The following is a 20,964-nucleotide window of genomic DNA, read 5'->3' as shown; positions in this document are numbered from 1 at the left end:
CTAAATCTTATATGGTATTTGTTGTTAGGGACAGAAGTGTCTTTTCATAAGTGAGTACCATGGTCATAGTAGTGACTGGGAGTAGAGGATGTTCTCTTGTGACATAGGACACTTTGGTTTTGGCACCTGAGAACTGAAACAGCACATCTGGCTGTGTTGATCTTGATTTCCTTGTCCTGAGGCATCAGAGGAGCGTCAAATAATTGCCTCCTTGGCTCTACCTCTTCTTCCATCCCACATTCTACTCTTAATTGCCTCAGTGCCCTATGTGTTAAGGAAAAAGGCTAGGGACCAGAGATACAGCATTAAAAACCTTGGTTACCAGTTGGAAGGTGGAGAGAATTCTTGTGTAGTTAGTTTCAGTCATTTACTTAATGTATTTTATTGCTGGTCTTGTTTTGAATTATATTTCTTTCCTTTTTCTTCCTTCTCCTCTCCTCTTCCCCCTCTCTCCCCTCCTTCCTTTTTTTTCTCTCTTTTCTTTTTAAATGGTGCTGTGGATGGATCCTAGGCCTTGGGTATCATGGAATGTACCACTGAGCCACATTGGCCTTTAATCTTTGTGATATTATGCCGATGTCTTGTTTCTTACAATGGAAGCTGACGTATTTACAGGGCTTTGGGGTTCATAAAATTAGGTAGGATCTACTTCTTGCCATTAAGGAATATGGAGTCTCATAGGGAAGTTAAGACATGTACTGTACACAAATAAAAAATATCAAGTAGAAGGCAGATCCTGTATGATAGATAATAACAGAGCAGTGGAGACATTTTTAAGGAGGACCTGTTGGGAGATCAGAGGAAGCTTCTTGGAGAAGGAGAAAGCTGCCATTTAAACCATAGCCCCAAAGGCTGGGAGTGACAGACACACTCACAGGAGCAGGAGAGCAGTGGTATAGACTGTAATCTCCCTGGGGGAGGGTAGCTCAGAGGTAGAGCACCTGCATAGCATGGGCAAGGCTCGCTTTCCATCCTCCGCCCGGCAAAACAAGTAATAGATGGATGTCATGATATGTGTCTGTAGTTCGAGCACTTGGAGGCTGGGGCAGGAAGATTGCTTCAGCCCACAAGTTCAAAGACAACTTGGGCAACATAGCAAGACCTCACTCAAAAAAAAAAATGTAGTTTGTACTTGACAGGTATGTGGTCTTGAGCAAATTTTTTAACTTCTTCAGGCTTCGATTTTTTTAATTTAGTCCTGGGGATTGAATTTAGAGCTTCACACGTGCTGGGTGAACACTCTACTGTTGAGCTATATCCCAGCCCTTTTAAAATTTTATTTATTTTAAATTGCCCAGGCTGGCCTCGCTCTTGTTATCCTCTAGTCTCAGCCTCCCGAGGAGCTGGGATTACAGACATGCTCCACTGTGACCAGCTCAAGCCTCAGATTTCTAATCTATAAATTGAGAATAATGGTAGTACTGCCCTCATTCAGTATCATGTGTATCAAATGAGCATCGATACATGGAAAGCTCTTGAAACACTGCAGCAGAGTTAAGTACCAACACGGAGCTCTGTGGAGGAGGAGAGTATTCTAAACAGAGGAAACAGCCCCAGCAAAAGAAGGAAAATAGAACTATTATTCTTGGATGAAACTAAAACAGCAAATGGAGAGAGAATTAATGCTGATAATAATAGGGACTCCCACTGCTGCGCTGCCCGTTCGAGGGCACGGTGTGCATTGTTCCTTTACTCTTCCCACCTATTCCTTATGGGTTACCTGTGACTGTCCCCACCCCACAGATGAGGAAACTGAGGCAGAGAGAGGTTAAGGAACTCCCACGGGAGCACACAGAGAGTGGGTGGAAGTGTCAGGAATCAGAGCCGCGTCTGCTCACTGTCTAAGCCTGGTCCTCAGCACCGCATCCTATAGCCATTTGCTTTCCTTGGTCCCTTCCCAGTCCTCTCCTCCCAATGCCATGGGACAGAAAGGGAACGCTGCCTGGTTCTCCTTCACCGCCAGTCAAGCTTGTCACTCTGTTAAGTCACTTTCTCATTTCAGGACAATTTCTCTCTCTCCTTTTTTATTTATTTATTTATTTATTTTTTATTTTGAGACAAAGTCTGACAAATTGCCCAGGCTGGCCTTGAACTTGGGATCTTCCTGTTTCAGCCTCCCAAGTTGCTGGGATCACTGTGCCCAGCTTCAGTTTCCTTTTGAAGTGAAGGAGGTGAGAATGCTCCAGAGCCCTTTCCATCTTCGAGGACCCTGATTTCTTTTGCTCCCCTTCCTCCCTTTGAAGCGGGTCTTTATTTGGCTCTCCTGTTGCCATTCTGGCTACCAAACATCCTGATGCTAGGAATGCACAGGAAGGAGAGACCACAGCATCCAGCTCCCTTAGTACAAACTTGCCTGCAGGTGAAAAGAAACAAAACAAAAAAATAAAAACCAACCAACCTGGGGCTGGGATTGTGGCTCAGCGGTAGAGCACTTACCTGGCACCGGCAGGACCCAGGTTTGATCCTCAGCACCACATAAAAATAAAGGCATTAAAAAAAAAAGATTCTCTCTCTCTCCTTAAAAAACAAACAAAAGAAAAGTGGAGGGGGGGCATGTTGGGGGGGCATGTTGCCTCGAGAGGGAAGACGGTGAGTCTCTCTTTGATTTGCAGCTTAGGTGTACATGTTACTAAATCCACCCTCCCCAGGGAGGGGTGGAGCACAGATTATTTAGATCTACAAAATACGTATTTTTTAAAAATATCTTTTTAAAAAATTGTTATGTGGTACTGAGGATGGAACCCAGTGTTTCATGCATGGTAGGCGAGCACTCTACCTCTGAGCCACAATCCCAGCCCCATTAAACATCTTGATGAAAAAGTATAATTAAAAAAAATTGCCACATGTAAATAGGGCTGGGACATGTGTCTTATAATCTATGTAACTAATTTCATGATGATTCTATCATGAGGCTTCTCCTCCATTTTCTGCAATACTACAATTAGTTTTTGAGGGACTTTGAGAGTTCTGTCCCTTACCTCAAAGAGCATAAATAGTCACGTGATACAGTGCTGATACAGTTACAAATGTCCATTAGTAATCAGGTTTTGGGGAGTGGGCCTTGAAAGCTCCTAGTGAGCTTGGTTATTGAGTGTTCAGGCTCTAAACCAGAACACCAGGCTTTGGGACTGAAGAGTGCAGTTTACCAGTGAGTGACCTTGGGCAAGTGACTCCCTCTCTTTATTTCAGTGTCCTCATCTGTAAAATGGGACTACAAGCAATACCTGTCTCCTTAAGGGGTGGTATGAGAATTTTCCAAGGTAATTTAGCATTAGGAAACATTTAGCATAGCACCTGGCCCTCAGTAAATGTTAGCTACAAAGCTGTCACCACTCTTGTTTTCTTAGCTTAAATTTTGTTCAATGTACTGCTTTAGTAGAATTTTTAGACAATAAGAAACATGTTTATTTTATGATCTGAGGAAAGGGAAGCTCTAGAAAACAGGACATTCACTAGTCCTAGTTTGAAGGTTCTACCTCATACTTCATCCACTGAGCGTTCAAGGAGTGGGTGTGAAGGTTGAGGGCTCCTAGGGAAGGACCCAAGACACAGGGTGAGGAAGACAGATGAATGGCAGTTCAGAGCAACTGCCTGGGGGTAGGGAACACTGCCTTTGTGGTTTTCACTGGAGTCTGAGCCCACCGAGAGAAGAGCAGGGCAAGAAGTAGAGGGAAGGGAGGGTGGAAAGAGGACCAGAGAGGCAGGGAAGGAGGGAGAACTCTCCCCTTCCATTCCTTCCTCAGGGCTTCTAGGCCAGGGCCTAGCACTGCAGATCTTCTTGGGCTGGAAGCTGCCAGGGCCTTGGGGAAGTGAGGCCTGTAGCTGATGAACCCCCAGCTCACAGTCATTTCACTCTTTGTCATCCTTTTAGGGAAAAGCTGAATCCCAGGGGCCATCTGTTTTGCCTAGACCTTGGTCCAGTGTTCAGTTTTTTCCGGTGCTGTATCAGGATCCAGCTAGGCATAGCTGGTGACTTCTTAGAATAGCCAAGACAGGAAGTGGTCAAGACCTGGAAATAGAGCAGCCCTGGGGGGTGGGAAGGGAGGAATGACCCAGCCTGGGTGACTTCTCGGGCAAGTGGCACAGAATTTCTGAACTTGGCTTGGGCTGAAGGGACAACTAAAAATAAAATCTTTATGAATTTCCCAATCATATCTCAGAAAATAAGAAATCCTAGAGTTTATCTTAAATGAGTCTTTTATCCTCGTTAACTCAGTAATGCTGACTTGACACATTTGGGGGGGTCCGGCATCCTGCACCTACATTACAGGAAGGGGAGACAGTGGGTCATTTCATTTGAGTCAGACAGACCTATTTTTTTCCGACAGACCTATTTTTGAATCCTATCTTTGCCATTAACTACCTGAGTGCTCTCAAGCTAATTATCTCTCTGAGCCTCTGTTTTTTTACATGTACAGTCAGGATTCCCCTGTCTATTTTTTGTTAACTTTTTTTAAAAAAAAGGTAGTATGAAACAAATGCTTAGCATAGTATATTACACCTAGTAGCTGCAAAATAAATGGCAACTAATAGAACAATAACAATTATAATAATTGTCCTTTCACTCCTCCAACCCTCAATTTCTACCTCTACAAGATGAATTATTATGAGGATTAAGGGATTGTGTAGAGGGTGGTTTATGGTAGGTACTCTCATATTTCTAGTTCCCACCCTTAGAGAAACTCTAGGGAAGAGGACCTGGATCAGCAGATCATGCTGAGAAGTGGGGCTGGGGCGAGGAGGCTGTTCCTGCCCGGAGGAGACCTATGGAGGTAAGTCCCCCCACCCCCAGTGTGGAGGATCAAACCCTGGGTCTTGTGATGGTGGGCAAGTGCTCGACCACTGAACTAAACTCTACTCCCACCCCTGGATGTAACTTTGGTGAGTAGATGTGTTGAGGGATTGGGGAACCCATGGACTAGGTCCTGCTTCTACAGATAAGATGGCGAGTGGCAGGACATAGTGAAGACTGAGAGGAGTGGCTACAATGAGGGCCTCCCTGAGTGCTCAGGGGCCCAGAGGCCTTCTGTCCTCAGAGGGTTCTAGACCGAGGATTCCTCTGCTGCAGTTGTTCTTAACCCTTGGGTTCACAGACCAGGGTACATGAATACAGAGATGAATGGTGTGACTCTATCTTGTATACAACCGGAGAAATAAAAAATTGTGCTCCACTTGTGTACTATGAATTAATATGCATTCTGCAGTCATGTATAACAAATTAGAACAAACAAACAAAAAAAGAAGTTAGTGAAAACTAAGAACCATTTCATAGAAAAATGCACATGATAGCCAGGCTTGGTGGCACAAGTCTATAATCTCAGAAACACAGGAGGCTGAGGTGGGAGGATCACAAGTTTGAGTCCAGCCTCAGCAACTTAGTGAGGCCCTAAGCAACTTAGTAAGATCTTGTATCAAAATAAAAAATAAAAAAGGGGGGCTAGGGTTGTGGCTCAGTGGTAGAGTACTTACCTAGCATGTGTGAGCCCTGGGTTCAATCCTTAGCACCACATAAATATGAATGAATATAATAAAGCTGAATAAATAAAAAGGGATGGAGATATAGCTCAGTGATAAAGCACCCCTGGGTTCAAGTCCTTGTTCAAAAAAAAAAAAAAAAAAAAAAAGAGAAAGAAAGAAAAGAAAAGAAAAAAATACGCATAAATTTTTGCATGTTAGGAGAGTAGTTCACAGATCTCCTGAAACTCATCCAGGGATTTTTAAATGAAGAAACTTTGTCCCTAGGTTCAGAAAGGATAAGGACTCTAATACTTCGAATTTGGGACAAGCTAGGACTTTTCCTAGCAGGAGTACTTAAAATGGAGGAACAGCCACTAGATCTAATCATGATATGGTATAGAGGCAGGGGTCCTGACTCAGAAGCTGACAAAGGATGGTCAGTTTGTCTGGTAAGGATGTTGTCATAGCCTACAACATCCTTCTGTCTCAATTCAGCAGACATGGGCTGGGGAGAAGTAGTGATCTAGTGATAGGTGAAGCAATTGGAGTCCTCACTTATGTGCAGAGTTTGGCAATAGTCTGAGAATCCAGCATTGTATCAGTCAGCTTTTCATCACTATAAGAAAATTCCTGAAGCTACTAACTTTGTAAAGAGAAAATGTTTATGTAGATGGAAGTTCTGGAGATTCAAAGGCATAGCACTCACAGCAGCTCAGTTCTGGTGAGGGCCTCCTGATGAATGGTGGATGGCAATGGAGTGAACACATCTCTAGTCAGAAGCAGAGAGCTGGGTGGGGGTCAGGCTTGCTCCTTTTATAACAACTCTCTCAGGGAGAGCTACCAAAGGGGTCACAGAACTACCAAGGGGTCACATGTGAAATACCTTATGCCCCCTGTGACTTAAGGACCTCCCACTAGGCTCTACCTCTTAAAGGTCCATCTCCCAATAGTGCCACCCTTTAACACGTGAACCTTTGGGCGGGGACACAATTAGATCATAACCAGATGATCTAAACCATATCTAAACTATAGCAAGCATAAATGAGTTTGTCTTAAGGGGGAAAATGGCTCATATTTATTAAACACTTACTACATGCCAGTTAAATAGCTAAGTGAATTACATTAATTTAACTCCCATTGACAGATGAGGAAACAGAGGCTTAGGGTAATTAAGTAACTTTCCAAGGTCACTCAGCTTGCAAATGGTGAAGCTAAAATTAAAATTATGGCCATCTTATATTAGCCTGTCTTTATCTTTCTTTCTGTCTGTCTGTCTGTCTTTATCTCTCTCTCTTCCTCCTTCTTTCTCTCTGGTACTTTGCCACTGAGCTACATCCCCAGTCCTTTTTATTTTTTATTGTGAGACAGGGTTTTCCTAAGTTGCTTAGGACCTCACTAAGTTGCTGAGGCTAGCCTTGAACTTGTCATCTTTCTACTTCAGGCTCCTGAATCACTGGGGTTAAAGGCATGTGCCACTGCACCCAGTTCACTAGTCTGTCTCTTGACAAGGCAATAAAGAGTGCCTGAGAGGTTGGAAATACATGCCTGGAGCCCACTGGCAAATTTGGATTAATTGGAGCAGGGGCCCAAGGAGAGCAACTAGGGATTTAGAGAGATACTGGAACAGGAATTTGGGGCTGGAAGTCAAGCCAAAGCCCCATTATCAAAATGAAGCATCTCCCAGGCTCTGGGTTGCAGTGGGATATGGATTGGTCTGAGATGAGATATGAGCAGCCGGGTGGTGTTCTCTGTGATCAGAGCTTGAGTCCAGGCTTGTCCAGGCAGTACCTGGTATGCCACACTGGAACGGGAAGTCCTTGGGCTCTTGCTTTTTCTTCTCAGCAGGGAAAGGACTGGCTCCCCTGAGGATGAGGGAGAAGTGGCAGTTTCACTGTAGGACTGAAGTTGACTGTCCCAGGTCCAACCAGGCTCCAGCTCTGGGAGGACAGGGCCTCTTAGGGTCCCAGGCAGCACCTGTCACAGTCCACACATGTGCCCACTTCATGCCTGTGATTGAATGTTGATGGCTGAGCTCATCCCTCACAACCCCTTGATAAAATCTAAGGGCACTTTCTAAAATAGCTTCTCAGAGCCCAGAGGTTCTAAGCTATGCCGTTTTCAGTCAGCGTGGACTCTGAAAAGCCTATTCTCCTGTGAGCCAAAGAAACAGCCGGTTCATCTCTCTCTCAATGGACAGAAGAAGAACTCCTGCCAAATGTGTAGGAGGAGAAGATTCTGAGCCAATATGCTACACTATACTACGTCTCCTTAATCAGAGGAATGGACTTCCTTAGAGAGATCTGAAATTTCTCCACAAATAATAACAATAAAAAGAATACACTTCGTTGTGCATTTCTGGTTCCAAAGGGCTTTCCTATCCATGGTCTCATGGCACCACATAACTGGGTGTGTGCTGGGAGCGGGTGCAGTGAGACCAAGGGCACAGAGAGGGCAGGAAACAGGTTTTTGGTTTTTGTTTTTCCAGATAGTGCAAATCAGTGTAGAGTATTTGGAGACTTTTTCAAGGTCATTTAATCAAAGATAGGGCAAGGACCTAAATCTGGACCTTCTGACTTTTTGTAGAGGATGATCTTAAAGGCAAGAAGTCCACCAGGTGTATGGCACATAAGTTTAATCCCAGTGACTCAGGAGGCTGAGACAGGAGTACCACAAGTTTGAGGCCAGCCTTAGCAATTTAGCAAGGCCCTCAGCAACTTAACAAGACTCCGTCTCAAAATAAAATATTAAAAGGACTGGAGATGTGACATTGTGGTGAAGTGCCCCAGGTTCAATCCAAGGTATCAAAAAAAAAAAAAAAAAAGACAAGAAGTCCAAGAAATGGCCACAAACGTGGTTCTTCCAACTTCCAGTTGTGATGTTGCAGAACTGAATACGAGTAGGGGCTGCCCAGTGAGGACGGAACATTGTTGACAGCACAGGAAAAGATGCTTATTTGGGATCAGCCTGGCTAATGCTGGGTAAGGGACCTCATGGTGGACTCTTGCCTTTTAAAGGGATCATGAGGAAGAAGCAGGCCTCTGTCATACACTGGACACCCCTCCATGGTCTTATCTGCTGGGTGCCTGGCTCTAGATCAAACCACAGGATGGACACTCACATCTCACATTGGAATTGATAGTTCATTAAAATTGTCAAGTGTGCCACATAGTAGCACACTCCTGTAATCCCAGCTACTTAGGAGGCTGAAGCAGGAGGCTCACAAGTTCAAGGTCAGCCTTGGCAATTTAGCAAGGCCTTCAGCAACTTAGCAAGATCCTATCTTTAAATAAAGAGGGCTGGGAATGTGGCTCAGTGGTAGATCATTTGCCTAGCATGTGCCAGGACCTGGGGTTCCATCCCTAGCACTTGGGGAAAAAATTTAACTATCAAATGCTGCTAAAAAAGATAAAAGAAAGAAAGAAAGAGATTCTTTTAGTTACTAAGGATTGCTAATGAATCTAAAGATAAGTCCCTGCACTCACAGTGTCTCAAATAAATGGTTACAGAATCTCTGCCTCAGGCTATGACAAAGTGACTGGTGTGGGACCTGCTCATAACTAATAAATAACAATACAATTTATTTAAAAATTTTTTCTCACTTTTTTAAATTGGTGCATTATAACTGTACATACTAATGGGATTTGCTGGTACATATTCATGCATGTATACAATACACAATAATTGGCCAGTATCACTCCCAGCACCTTCCTCCTCTCTCCCCACTTCCCCCCTTGGGCCCTTTCCTCTACTGATTTCCTTTTGATTTTCATGAGATCCTCCCCCATTTTTCCTCTTTATCCTCCCCCATTTTTCCTCTCTGTCTTCCAAATGAGAGAGAACATACAACTTATTTCATTTAACATAATGGTCACTAGTTCCGTCATTTTCCTGGTAACAATACAATTTAACAAACTATTTGAGGAATCACTTTTAGGCACTGAACAATAGAGTGAAACTATAATCCTCGAGGGAAGGGAAACACATGAAGCAAATCCATATTAGTCCAGCTTTCTTCTTGGGGAACTTTCTGGATTGCAATGCAGGGAGGTGAAGCCTAAGTAGCGCGTGATGGTCTTATTGAGCAGAAGAAAGGTAGATTGGAAGCTGAATGAGGGGAAGTCTTTTAGGGAGGACTGAGCTCTTAGAAGTTGGCCAGGCCTTTTCAACTGGGGGACTGGTTGTCTGTGCAAGGGATATTCTCTAAGGCTTTTCAGGGTGCAAGTGACAGCTGAACAGAGTACCCGAGGTTGCACATGGCTTTGGGTTTCAAATGTTTGGGTTTCAGCCTGGCCAGAGTGAAGGGATCTCACTGAGCAACCAGGTACTCAGATGATTCCACAGAAAGCCCATACCTTAGGAATAAGGACCATGTTCCCAAGTAAAACAAACAAACAAACAAAAACCCCACAGGATGTTTGAGGCCAGCCTTAGCAACTTAGCAAGGCCCTCAGTAACATAGCAAGACTCCATCTCAAAATAAAATATTAAAAGGACTGGAGATGTGATGTAGTGGTGAAGTGCCCCAAAGTGAGCACACTCTGAAGAGATACAGATAGCAAATAAGCCTGTGAAAAGATGCTCCCCATCATATAGTACTACGGAAATGGAAACAAAGACAACAGTGAGATGCTACTACGCACCTCTTATTGTAATCAAATTCCAGAACACTCATATTCACCCAAAAACCTGCACATGGATGTTTAAAGTAGTTTTATTTACAATTGCAGAACTTGGAAGCAACCAAGATGTCCTTCAGCAGGTGAATGGATAAGTAAACTGCGCTACATCTAGATAAAGGGATAATTTCAATCAAAGCTATCAAGCTATGAAAAGACACTGAGGAAACTTAAATGGGTATTACCAAGTGAAAGAATCCAGTTTAAAAAGGGCATATACTATATGATCCCAACTCTATGACAATCTGAAAGGGAGACATTATAGAGACAGTAAAGAGAGCAGTGGTTTCCAGAGGTGGATGGAGAGAGCATAAATGAGGGCAGTAAAACTACTCAGTGTGATACTATAGTGGTGCACACATGTTATATATAGTACATTTGTCCAAACCCTTAGACTGTATACCACCAAGAGTGAATCCTAAAATAAACCATACACTTGGAGTGACAATGATGTGTCATTGTAGATTCATCATTTGTAACAAATGTGCCACTCTCACGTTAATAATGGGGAAAGCTATCCATGTGTGGGGCAGGGGAGATATATGTATGTATATATATATATATATATATATATATATATATATATATTTTCCCCCCACTTAATTTCACTTTGACTATAAAATTGCTCTAAAAATAAAGTATATTAAACATTATTGTTAACTTGAAATGATATTTGAGCAAAGAAATAGATTCTGTATGTTTCCTCTGCATGAATATTCTTTTGAAAAATTTGAAATTTAAATTAGAAACAAAAGCAAAACCAATTATACCTTAAGAGTAAGGATAAAATTTTAAGACCAGTTTTGAAAAAGAGTAAAGTGAAGCCTGACTAGATTAAAAACATCTGTAGGGGCTTGGGGTTGTGTTTCGGTGGCAGAGTGTTTGCCTAGCACATGCGAGACACTGGGTTGGATCCTCAGCCCCACATAAAAAAAATATCAACAAATAAAATAAAAACATTCTGTCCATCCACAACTACAAAAAAATCTGCCAATAATTAACTGCCTAAAAAAAGCTTAATACCTTTTAAGGGAAGACAGCATAAACTCTGGTGAACAATTTACAATGTTCAGCATATAGCCTAATCTTACTATATATGTGAAGAAACAGGAAAATGGAACTCGGAATTTTGAAAACAACAACAACAACAACAACAACAGCAACAACAACAACAAGGTAATCATGAGAAACAGGCCCATGAGAAACAGAACCAGAATTAGCTGACGGGTGTTTTTAAGCAGCCACTATAGACATATCTAAGAACTTAAAGGAAAATATAGACATAATGGTTAAAGAGATGAGGAATATCAGCAGAAAAATTGAAAGCATAACAGAGACCCAGCAGGAAATTCTAGAATTTAAATAGTACAAAGTCTGAAATGAAAATTCCCTGATAGGCTTTAGAGAATAGTAGAGACTACAAAAGAAAGGATTAGAACACTTGAAGAGATATCAACAGATATTCAATGTTCAAGACAAAAAAAATTTTTTGGGGGTAGATACCGGTGATTGAACTCAGGGGTACTTGACCACTGAGTCACATCCCCAGCCCTATTTTGCATTTTATTTAAAGACAGGGTCTCACTGAGTTGCTTAGTGTCTCATCATTGCTGAGGCTGGCTTTGAACTTGTAGTCCTCCTGCCTCAGCCTCCCAATCCACTGGGATTACAGGTGTGAGCCACTGCACCTGGCCAGGAAATAGAATATATTTTTAAAAAACTGAAAAATGACTAAGCATTCACTCAGGACTCTGTAGGACCGAGAATGGAGTTCAGTGGTAGAGCACTTGCCTAGCATGTGCAAGGACTTGGGTTCAAATTCTGACACCAAAACAAAACAGGGTTTCAGCCGTCAATGGGATAATATCAAGTATTCTAAAATATTTGTAATTGGAGTTCAGCAGGTAAGGAGGGAGAAAATGAGCAGAAAAAAATATTTGAAGGAACAATGGTTAAATTTTTCCTATCTGTGCCCTAAATCCTATGTGTACATTATTTTCCAACAGCAATTTTTCAAAAGGCAATCAATAAAAAGACAATTAGATTCTTCTTAAATAATATAGGCATATGCTTTAGGATACTTTTCCTATTTGTGGGGGAAATTTAGGTACCCAAAGTCTCACCAAGACCCAAACAGTTACATACAAAGAAAACAACACCTAGTAACTTTATATTTAAACTGCTGAAAAAACAAAACAAAACAAAAACAAAGAAAAAACCCTATGAAAATAGCTAGGTAGACATCTGGGACAATTTAAGCAACAAAGTCATGATAGTATTGGATTATAACCCATGGAATAAAGTAAATATCCATGAGTTCATAACAATATAAATACATCAATTTTTAAAATGGCAAGGGATGAGTAGCTCTTTCTTACTTGGAATAGCAATTAAAACCTGTAGAAGGAATAAAAGGAGGAGAAAATTGCTATTAATCATACACCGTGGTGGTAGCTATTGTAGTTAAGAAGCAACTGATGGGTGCTAAGATTTGTGGGTGAAATTATGAAGAGAAACAAGGTATTTGCACAGAATAAAGTAACTTCCCATAAAATGTGTATTAGTGGCAAGGAGAAAAATGGTAGTTTCTTTGTGAACATAAATATGGTAGACACCACCTTAAGTATATAATCAAGGTTAACCTTATAACTAATAAGATATGTCAATATCAAGTACCCCTAACTAGATGTGCTGAGAACATACAGCATCATTTTTGTGGTGGTGTTGTCCAAAATGACACAGACAAACCTAAAACTAAGGGCCATATTGCAAAATAACTGTCTTCATTTTTCAAGAGTGATAAAAGAGAAAGAGTGAGACTTTGCCACCTCCCTCCACCATCTTTTTGGCCATCCTACACTGGACTGCCTTAATTTTGAATGCTGAGTTTTTTTTTTCTGCCTCTGGGCTTTTATTTGCACTTGCTTTCACCTTGACCTTCAATGCTTTCACTGTGATCTCAAATGGCTGCCCTCTCCTTAGCCTTTTTGGCAGCTGCAGCTTTTAAGTTCCCACCGTGCAGATCCTAATATCCAGAACAAGGATGTTCTTCCAATTCAGGGTCCTGGAAAGAAGCTATGATTGACCAAGATTATAGCACATGCACACCTTTGTCCACTCAACTGTGGCTAGAAAGCGGGGAAGGAGGGAGGGAGGGAGGGAAAAAAAGAAAAAGAAAGATGAGGCAATGTTACAAATTAAAGGAGACTAAGGAGACATGGTGACTAAATACAATAGAGAATCCTGGATTGGATTCTGGACCAGAAAAATGTCATTACTGGGAAAACTGGCAAAATCCAACTTCTGTAACTAGATTAGTTCAATTAGTGTTGAATTACTGCTATTTTTTCTGTATTTGATAATTATGATGTTGTAGTATAAGATATGATCATTATGGGAAGCTGGGTGAAAGGCATATAAAGGAATTTTATTTGGTATTTTGTATTTTGAAACTTTTCTGAAAGTGTAAATAATTTAAAAGTAAAAAGTAAAAAACATATTAGGGAGAAGACAAGCAACAAGAATGTCAATGGTGGGGGCTGGGTTTGTGGCTAAGTGGTAGAGCGCTTGCCTGGAATGCGTGAGGCACTGGGTTCAATTCTCAGCACTGCATATTAATAAATAAAATAAAGGTCTATTGATGGCTAAAAAAAAAAAAAAAAGAATGTCAATGTCAATAGTGGGAAATTTCTCAAAAGAGACAATGGAGGCCAGAAAATGGGGGAGCCTCATCTTTACAGTCTTAAAAAAAAATCCCTGTCAATCTAAAAATCTATTTCTAAGAAATATCATGAAAATGAGGGTGAAACCAAGGAAGGCTGAGCATATTTGTTTCAAGGATAGATTCTTTTCAAGATTTGTTAAATTTAAGGAGTTCTTCAGGCAGAAGGGAAATTACTCCAGATAGAAACTCGGAATTAAAAGATGGAATACAGAACAGCAGAAATGGTAAATATGTGGGTAAAATTCGAAAGCTATTTTTTTTAAATCTCCTTATTTATTTTTTGTGAGTGTGGTACTAGAGATTGAACCCAGGAGTGCTCTACTGCAGAGCTACATCCCCAGTTCTTTTTATTTTTTATTTTGAGACAGGATCTCACTGAATTGCTGAGGCTGGCTTAAAATTTATGATGTTCTCGCCTTGGTCTTTTGAGTAACTGGGATGACAGGTATTCACCACTGTGCCTGCTTTCTTTAATTTGTTAAGAAGCAATATTATATTGTAAATATTATATTGTAAATTATGTATTTAGAAGTTAAATATATGATATTAGTATAGAGGATGGGATTGTGTTAATAAAATTTGATAGATATAAGTTTCTTATATGTTACATGAAATGGTATAATACCGATTCATGTATATTAATTCACACTTCTAATTCAAACTAAGTTATAATACTAATGTGATCCCTAGAGAATACACACATGTATATGCACACATGTCTCACAGGGAAGAGATGTAGCTAGAAAGTCAGCAGAGGGGAAAAATGAATTATCCGCAAAGAAAGCAGAAAAAGAGAAAAAGATTGGAACAGATTTTTAAAAAATGGTGGATGTAAAGAGAATCATCAATTATTATACTAAATATAAACAAATATAAATGTGAATGACTAGCTCCTTCCTTTCCCTGGGGCTGGGGACTTCTTGAGGAGTCACTTACATGGCCATGACAGGCTTGCTGAGGTTTGCTCTAAGGCTGGGGACTTAGCATATTTGCTGAGGCCAGTGCCCACCAGGAGTGTTTGGTGCCAGTAGGGCTAGACTGGAGCCATTTAGGTGACTGGTTATTGGTTATATATATGGAAATTGAGCGAATAAGTAAATATCAAAGGCAGAGGTTAACTAGGTGTTACCTGGATCTTACTCCAGGACTTCAACAACACCCAATTGAAATGACTTCTGGCCTAGAGGCTCTTTGCAGCCAGAGGAAGTAGATGGGAGCTGGAGTCTCAAAGCACAGGTCAGTGTTCAGCTTCCTTTTGGTTGGCTGGCTCTTCCCCAGCTTCCTTGTAAATTGCTAGTGTCACTTCTGCTGTGTGTATTCTACTAAGGTGTAAACTAGTGTTTGAGAGGTCCCAGGAGGAAATGCCCACCTTTGCAGAGGGTTGGGCTAGAAGAGCGAGGAGATCAGACTAGACTTCATGGAAGAGATGACATTTGAAATGTTTTGAAAGACAAGTGGAATTTTCCAAGTGGAAAAAGGAAGGAAAATCAGTCAGATAGAAAGGTATGGAAAGTTTGGGAATGAGAAGTATCTTCTTGGGCTATGGGTGGGAGATGGGTCAGGGGCAGTTGTCAGGCTACAGCATGCTCAGGAGCTAGAGAGGCTCAGGTCTTGTTTTTATCACCACCGGAGCTGCTTATTCTAGTAGGCTGCAGAGCCACTTTCTGATGACCTTGTGCTTTCAGCTCTGGTATTTTACCCTTCTTGAACTTCTATAGGTTTCTAGCTGGGGGAAGATCCAAGGACCCTAGAGGAGGAATTGGGGTAAGGGATGGAAAGGGGAGTGAGAAGGTGGCTTTTTGAGGAAAGTATAATAAAGCTTTAAAGACTACGAGTTGGAGTTTGTTGAAAATAAAATGACCGTGTCCTGAAACATTTATTAAACAATACACACACACACACACACACACACACACAATAGCATTTGTAGAGAGAAACACTTCATGGGCCCATCTCCGCTTAACACGTCTTCAAGGCGCTTACACTCTACCAGAAAACCAAACTAACCCAAGGCGGGGAAATTCAGTGAATAATAAAGGATTGAACAGGTGCAGAAAAGTCATTCAACAGAAGTTTGGCAATTGAATGAATGAAAGCGCGAATGAATGATATTCGAAATACTAAGAAAAAGCGCCCCAGGAATCCAGGTGACATTGCCCCGTGGGTGTCCCCGAGGAGGTGGGACTAGAAATGTCCAGTGAGCGGCCACAGGCTCCTGGCCTTTCTGAGCATACCAAGAGTCCAGGCACCGACCTCTGGGACCGGGATGCGCTCGCGACCCCCTCCCGGCGCCGCCTCGCCTAGTTAGCTGACAGGCGGATCCTCGTGGGCGGAGGCGAGGCCTCCAGGGAAGAGCCGCGGTTTCCCACCGCCCTCTTTCAGGCTTAGGGTCCAGAAAAGGGCCCAAGGGGAGGAAGCGCGAGTCCACGTCCCGCCCCGTTGCGTCCCACCCACCGCGTCCCCTCCCCTGTAGCTGCGGGAAAAGCAGCCGCGGACCTCGCGTTTAGCTGTGGGGTGGGCAGAGCGCGGCAGCGGCGGAGGACACCATGCAAGCGCGGCGGTGGCCGCGGCCCCGGCCGCTCTGGGCAGCTCTGCTGGCGCTGGGGGCGCTGGCGGGCGTCGGCGTGGGCGTCGGAGGTGAGTGAGGCACCAGCGCCACAGGACGCAGATCTCGGGGTCCCGCACCAGTGTCTGATTTGCAGACCCGGGAGGGCGGGTAACGAGTTTCTGCAGTCTGAGTGCGCGGGGTCGTCGGATCCCGGAGCTGAGGACCTTCCTGGCCTGGTGATGGCAGGGCCGAGAGAGAGAGAGAGAGGTCCCTGGTGCTTGGGGGCCTGTCTTCAGCCAGTGGGGCGCCTTCCCTGGGCGGCCTCTGTATGTGCCGCGCGGGTTCGCATCACTGAGCCCTGCGTTCAGCTGGAGTTGCGCACGTTGCGGGTGGTAGCAATTCAGAAGTAGCGCAGGCTGGATGGGACTGTTCCCGCGTTGGTAGAGGGAAGAGCCTCTGCCAGAGTACGCGCGCACTGGCTTGCCAATTCCTCTTTCTCCGTGTAACACCCCCCCCCCCACACACACACCGCCGCCCCGCGCCCCTACCAACTTTTTAAATTTAGCGGCACCCCCATGGGATGGTTTGGGAGCAGCATGAAGGCTCTGCTCCCTCGCGTGTCTCTGGGTGGCAGCAGTGCTGCTGATTCTGGTACAGACCTCCCACCCCAAAAGTCTCTAGGGTATGCGGAGAGGCGCTCCGGGGAGGCTCGGATCCCTGGCCTCGTTTCTTCTGCTGCTGCTCACACCGTTAGCTGCCCCAGCAGTCAGCCTTGGCCTTGGTGTTGGGAGCCCTTGGTGATTTTGCTGAAGGTGGAGAAACCCTGGCTCGGTGAGCTGCGGCTTCCCCTACTGCAGAGGACACACAAGAGTGCACATATGTACTTCAAAATAATACAGTAGTACTCATAAACAAATTAGACCCTGCAGGTGGGAGTTTTTCTTTTCTTTTTTTAAAGGGGAAGGTTTATTAAGTCCATTTCAAATATAAACTATTCAAAAATATTTTGGTGACTGCCTTCAAAACTCTTCTATGTAGATGTAGACATATATAGATTCTGGATAGGACAAGGATGTTTCCCCGGACTTGAGGTGGTTCTGTGGAGGGGCATTTAAAATTGTTACCGCTGAAGCTTCCATGTGGCAGAGATGATCTCTAGCTGTAGAGAACAGCCTGATGAACATTGAACAGAAATCAGAATTTTCAGCACTCTGTCCTGGAGATGTTAGAGCCTAGGTCTGCTGCTGCTGGCTGTTGATGGGGAGATGGAGAAATCCACAGGTCACCTCACAATTGACTGTTTTCATAAACTTAAAACATTTAAAAATTTACTATTCTAAATTGTTAAACTGACACAGAATAAAATTGTGTATGTTTATGTACACTGTACTTGTATATGATGTGAAATGATCCAATCAAGGTAATTAGCATTTCTTTGTGCTGGGAACCTTCCAACTCCTCTCTTAGTTATTTTGAGATATGGAATACATCTAAACATTTTGCCATATTATTTTTATATCCACAGCTTTCTAAATTCACTTGTGAGCATAATCTTTATATTTTTAGAAGAAAATAGTGAGGAGACATAAGATTGTGCCTAGCACAGAGTGTGGCTCAATGTTAGTGAAGATGAAGAGTATGTATCTTTTTTTTTTTTGTCTTTCCCTCCCTCTCTCCTAACTCATGTGGATCTGGCTCACACAGTTGTAATGATCCACACAGGACACTGCACATTCATACCTAAGTCTAAGCAGTGTTTAAGAGTAGGGACTCTAGAGACAGCCTTCCAGAGCATCAGTCGCCTGTAAAAGCATTTTTTGTTATAGTTCCATCTTCTACCCCAGTGTTGGTGGAAGACATTATTAGATCCCTGGTGAAGCAGATGGTGGGATGAGAGGAGGACAGTAGTATTAGAACACACAGTATTGAAGGGATACAGAATGGGGTACAGAAAGGGGTGGGAGTGGAACAGAGAGGCTGCTCAGAGTAAGAGGTTCTGGTATGGGGAGAAAAGAGGTTCTAGGGGTAACACTGAGGTTTTTTTTTTTTTTTTTTTTTCAGTACTGGGGTTTGAACCCAGTGCCTCGTGCATGCTGGGTAGGCACTCTACCACTGAGCCTGGTTTCAGATTTTATCTGCAAAGATGATCTCTTACATAAGAAATTCGATTCAGTGGCTTCCTCATATTTCGAGTTCTGTTCTAGCCTAACTAGTTCTGGGCTGGGGTGCTTATTTCTCTTTCAAATTTGTATCCTAGAAACTCTCCAACTGGAGCCCTCTGTAGGAATCATCCGGGCCTGCAGAGACTTGGGAGAAAGGCTTGTTAGCTAGGGGAAGGGACAGCTATGGTTTAAGCAAGTAGGATGTAGGTTTAATTCTTGACTTTCCCTCTGATTGGCCATGTGACCTTAGATGAATTTCTTAATCTCAAAGGTCCTCAGTTTCCTCATCTGTAAAGTAGAGAAAGCAATACTTCTATGGTTATTATGCAGAATTAATGTAGACAAAGGCACAAAATAAGTATTTAATAGATGGCAATACTGTTGTCATTATTCTTCTTATCCATGGTTATCTACCATGCATACATTGGAGGAAAGAGCTGTTGCGGTTTCATGCATGAGTGCAATATGGGCTTCTAGCATGAGACTGACGGGGTCCCTTTTTCATACCTATTTGACAGGGGGTCCCTCTTATTTCAACCCATTCCTCTTTGGTGGCACGGCATATTTCAGCTCCTCTGGTCCATCAAGAATGCATGGGTGAGGCCAAGGAGAGAGGTCCAGACACCTGCTTTATCCAGGAGCAAACTTCAAGTCTGTCTTTGGGAAGAGAGGAAGGTAGAAAGTGTTCACAAGGCTTCAGTCTCAACGAGGAGAGGGACACGCCTATTTTGTTGAACATTGTGTGCAGTGCCTGGCACACAGGCAGCGAAATGAGTATCTAGGGAATGCTATGAAAAGACATCTAGAGGTGATGTGGTTCACTTTAAGAAACCCAATATTTAAATACTTTCATTCATTCATAAAATATCCTCTAGTGCTCCACTTGGACATTCTGGAGGTATTTGGTGTGTGTGCGTGTGTGTGTGTGTGTGTGCGCGTGTGCGTGCGCGCGCGTGTGCGTGTGTGTGTGTGTGTGTGTGTGTGTGTGTGTGTGTGCATGGCTGAGGATTGAACCCAGCGCCTTGTTGCATGCTGAACACACACTGTACCAATGAGCTGTGTCCCCTGCGTGCTAAGATACCATAAGTTCTTTAATGTTTGGACCTCTGTACTAGTGCACTATTTGGACCTCTAATCAGAGGGTGCTGGAAACTCAGGGAACCCCGGGTGAAATGTCTGCCTTTTTCCCTCTTTTGCGGGGATCCCCGAAGAAGGCAGCATTCTTCTTTACTCCCCTCAGACTTGTGAGTGTGAGAGAAAGGTGAGAAGGGTAGAGGTTTCCTGGGGCCATCCTAAGATGGGACCAGGAGGCGACAGTGTGAGTGGGGGGACCTGGATATGACTCCAGAAGTTCCCGATAGGAATTCTTCCTGTACAGCTCCCCATCCCACTCAAGATCTCTGGTTATCATCCCCTCCCAGCCCCAGGAATCCTGCCCTTGTTGGCAGGAGTGGCCGGGAGACGTGCCCACAGGAACCACAACTCCTGAATCAGCAGACAGATAATTAACTGGGGGAGTGACTGGGCAGCTTCGGGGATAAATTGCTTGGCTTCCTCAGCCTGCTGCTTCACCCCATGCTGCGTCTTTCTTTTCCTGAACCTTGGTCCTCCCTGAGTGGCAAGAGCAGTGTGCCGCTGCAGTTCAGGTCACTAGTGGAAATGAGCAGGGAGCAGAGAAATGACACTGTCTACGGAAACCACCTGTTCTCTCTGTGTAAACTGCTGGCATTTATTGAAACTTGGGACTGTCCTGCAAAGATGGTAAACTGCACCTTTCTCTCTATGCACACAGTATCCTCAGAAACACTGATTTTTAAAAAGACATTAGATTTATGAAGGTATTGTTTATATGCTGTAAAATCCACCCCCTCCCTTTTTTAGGTGTGCAGTTCTATGCATTTTGACAATTGCATGCAGTCAAGAAATTATCACCAAAATCAAGATGCAGAATATTTTCATCACTCTAAAAAGTTTCTTCAGCTGCCCTATAATCAGTTTCCTATCTTCAACCTAGTAACTGGCCATCACTGATCTGTTTCCTGTCCCTACAGTTGTGTTTTACAGAATGTTATTTAAATGAAATCATAGAGTGGGTAGCCTTTCAAGTCTGGCTTCTTTCACTTATTGTCATGTGTTTGTGATTCATCCATGTTGTTGCAAGTATAGGTAACTCTAGAGGTTACCCCAGGCTATTCCAGCTGCCTCAGGTGTTGGGACAGTTATCCCTAAATCAGTGGAGCTAGGCCCATGAAACCTTGGAGGTGCAGTTCTGCTTTCATTCTGTATATTTTCTAATTGGATAGTTGCATTTGGGCCATGATTAAGTCCTTAGATTTTCCAGCTGCCAAATAGTTAAAGATGAGAATTTTGCAGCAACAAACAGTATTATAATTCTTA

The 20,964-nt window shown here is 43.2% G+C and overlaps 1 protein-coding gene across 1 annotated transcript in view; it reads left to right on the top strand.

Moving 5' to 3' along the window:
* Nucleotides 1-15,866: 15,866 nt before the first annotated feature.
* Nucleotides 15,867-20,964, top strand: part of LOC308635863 (integrin beta-3) — a 59,783-nt gene continuing 54,685 nt past the window's right edge. The window contains exon 1 of the mRNA XM_081270669.1: nucleotides 15,867-16,494. Coding sequence (XP_081126795.1) covers nucleotides 16,404-16,494 — 91 coding nt within the window. The 5' untranslated portion in view covers nucleotides 15,867-16,403. The remainder of the gene's footprint in view (nucleotides 16,495-20,964) is intronic.

Source organism: Spermophilus citellus (assembly GCF_964194105.1).
Source record: "Spermophilus citellus genome assembly, chromosome: 17".
NCBI classification, from domain to species: Eukaryota; Metazoa; Chordata; class Mammalia; order Rodentia; family Sciuridae; genus Spermophilus; species Spermophilus citellus.
Note: the sequence above shows the minus strand (reverse complement) of the source record. Positions and strands in the feature narration are given on the sequence as shown.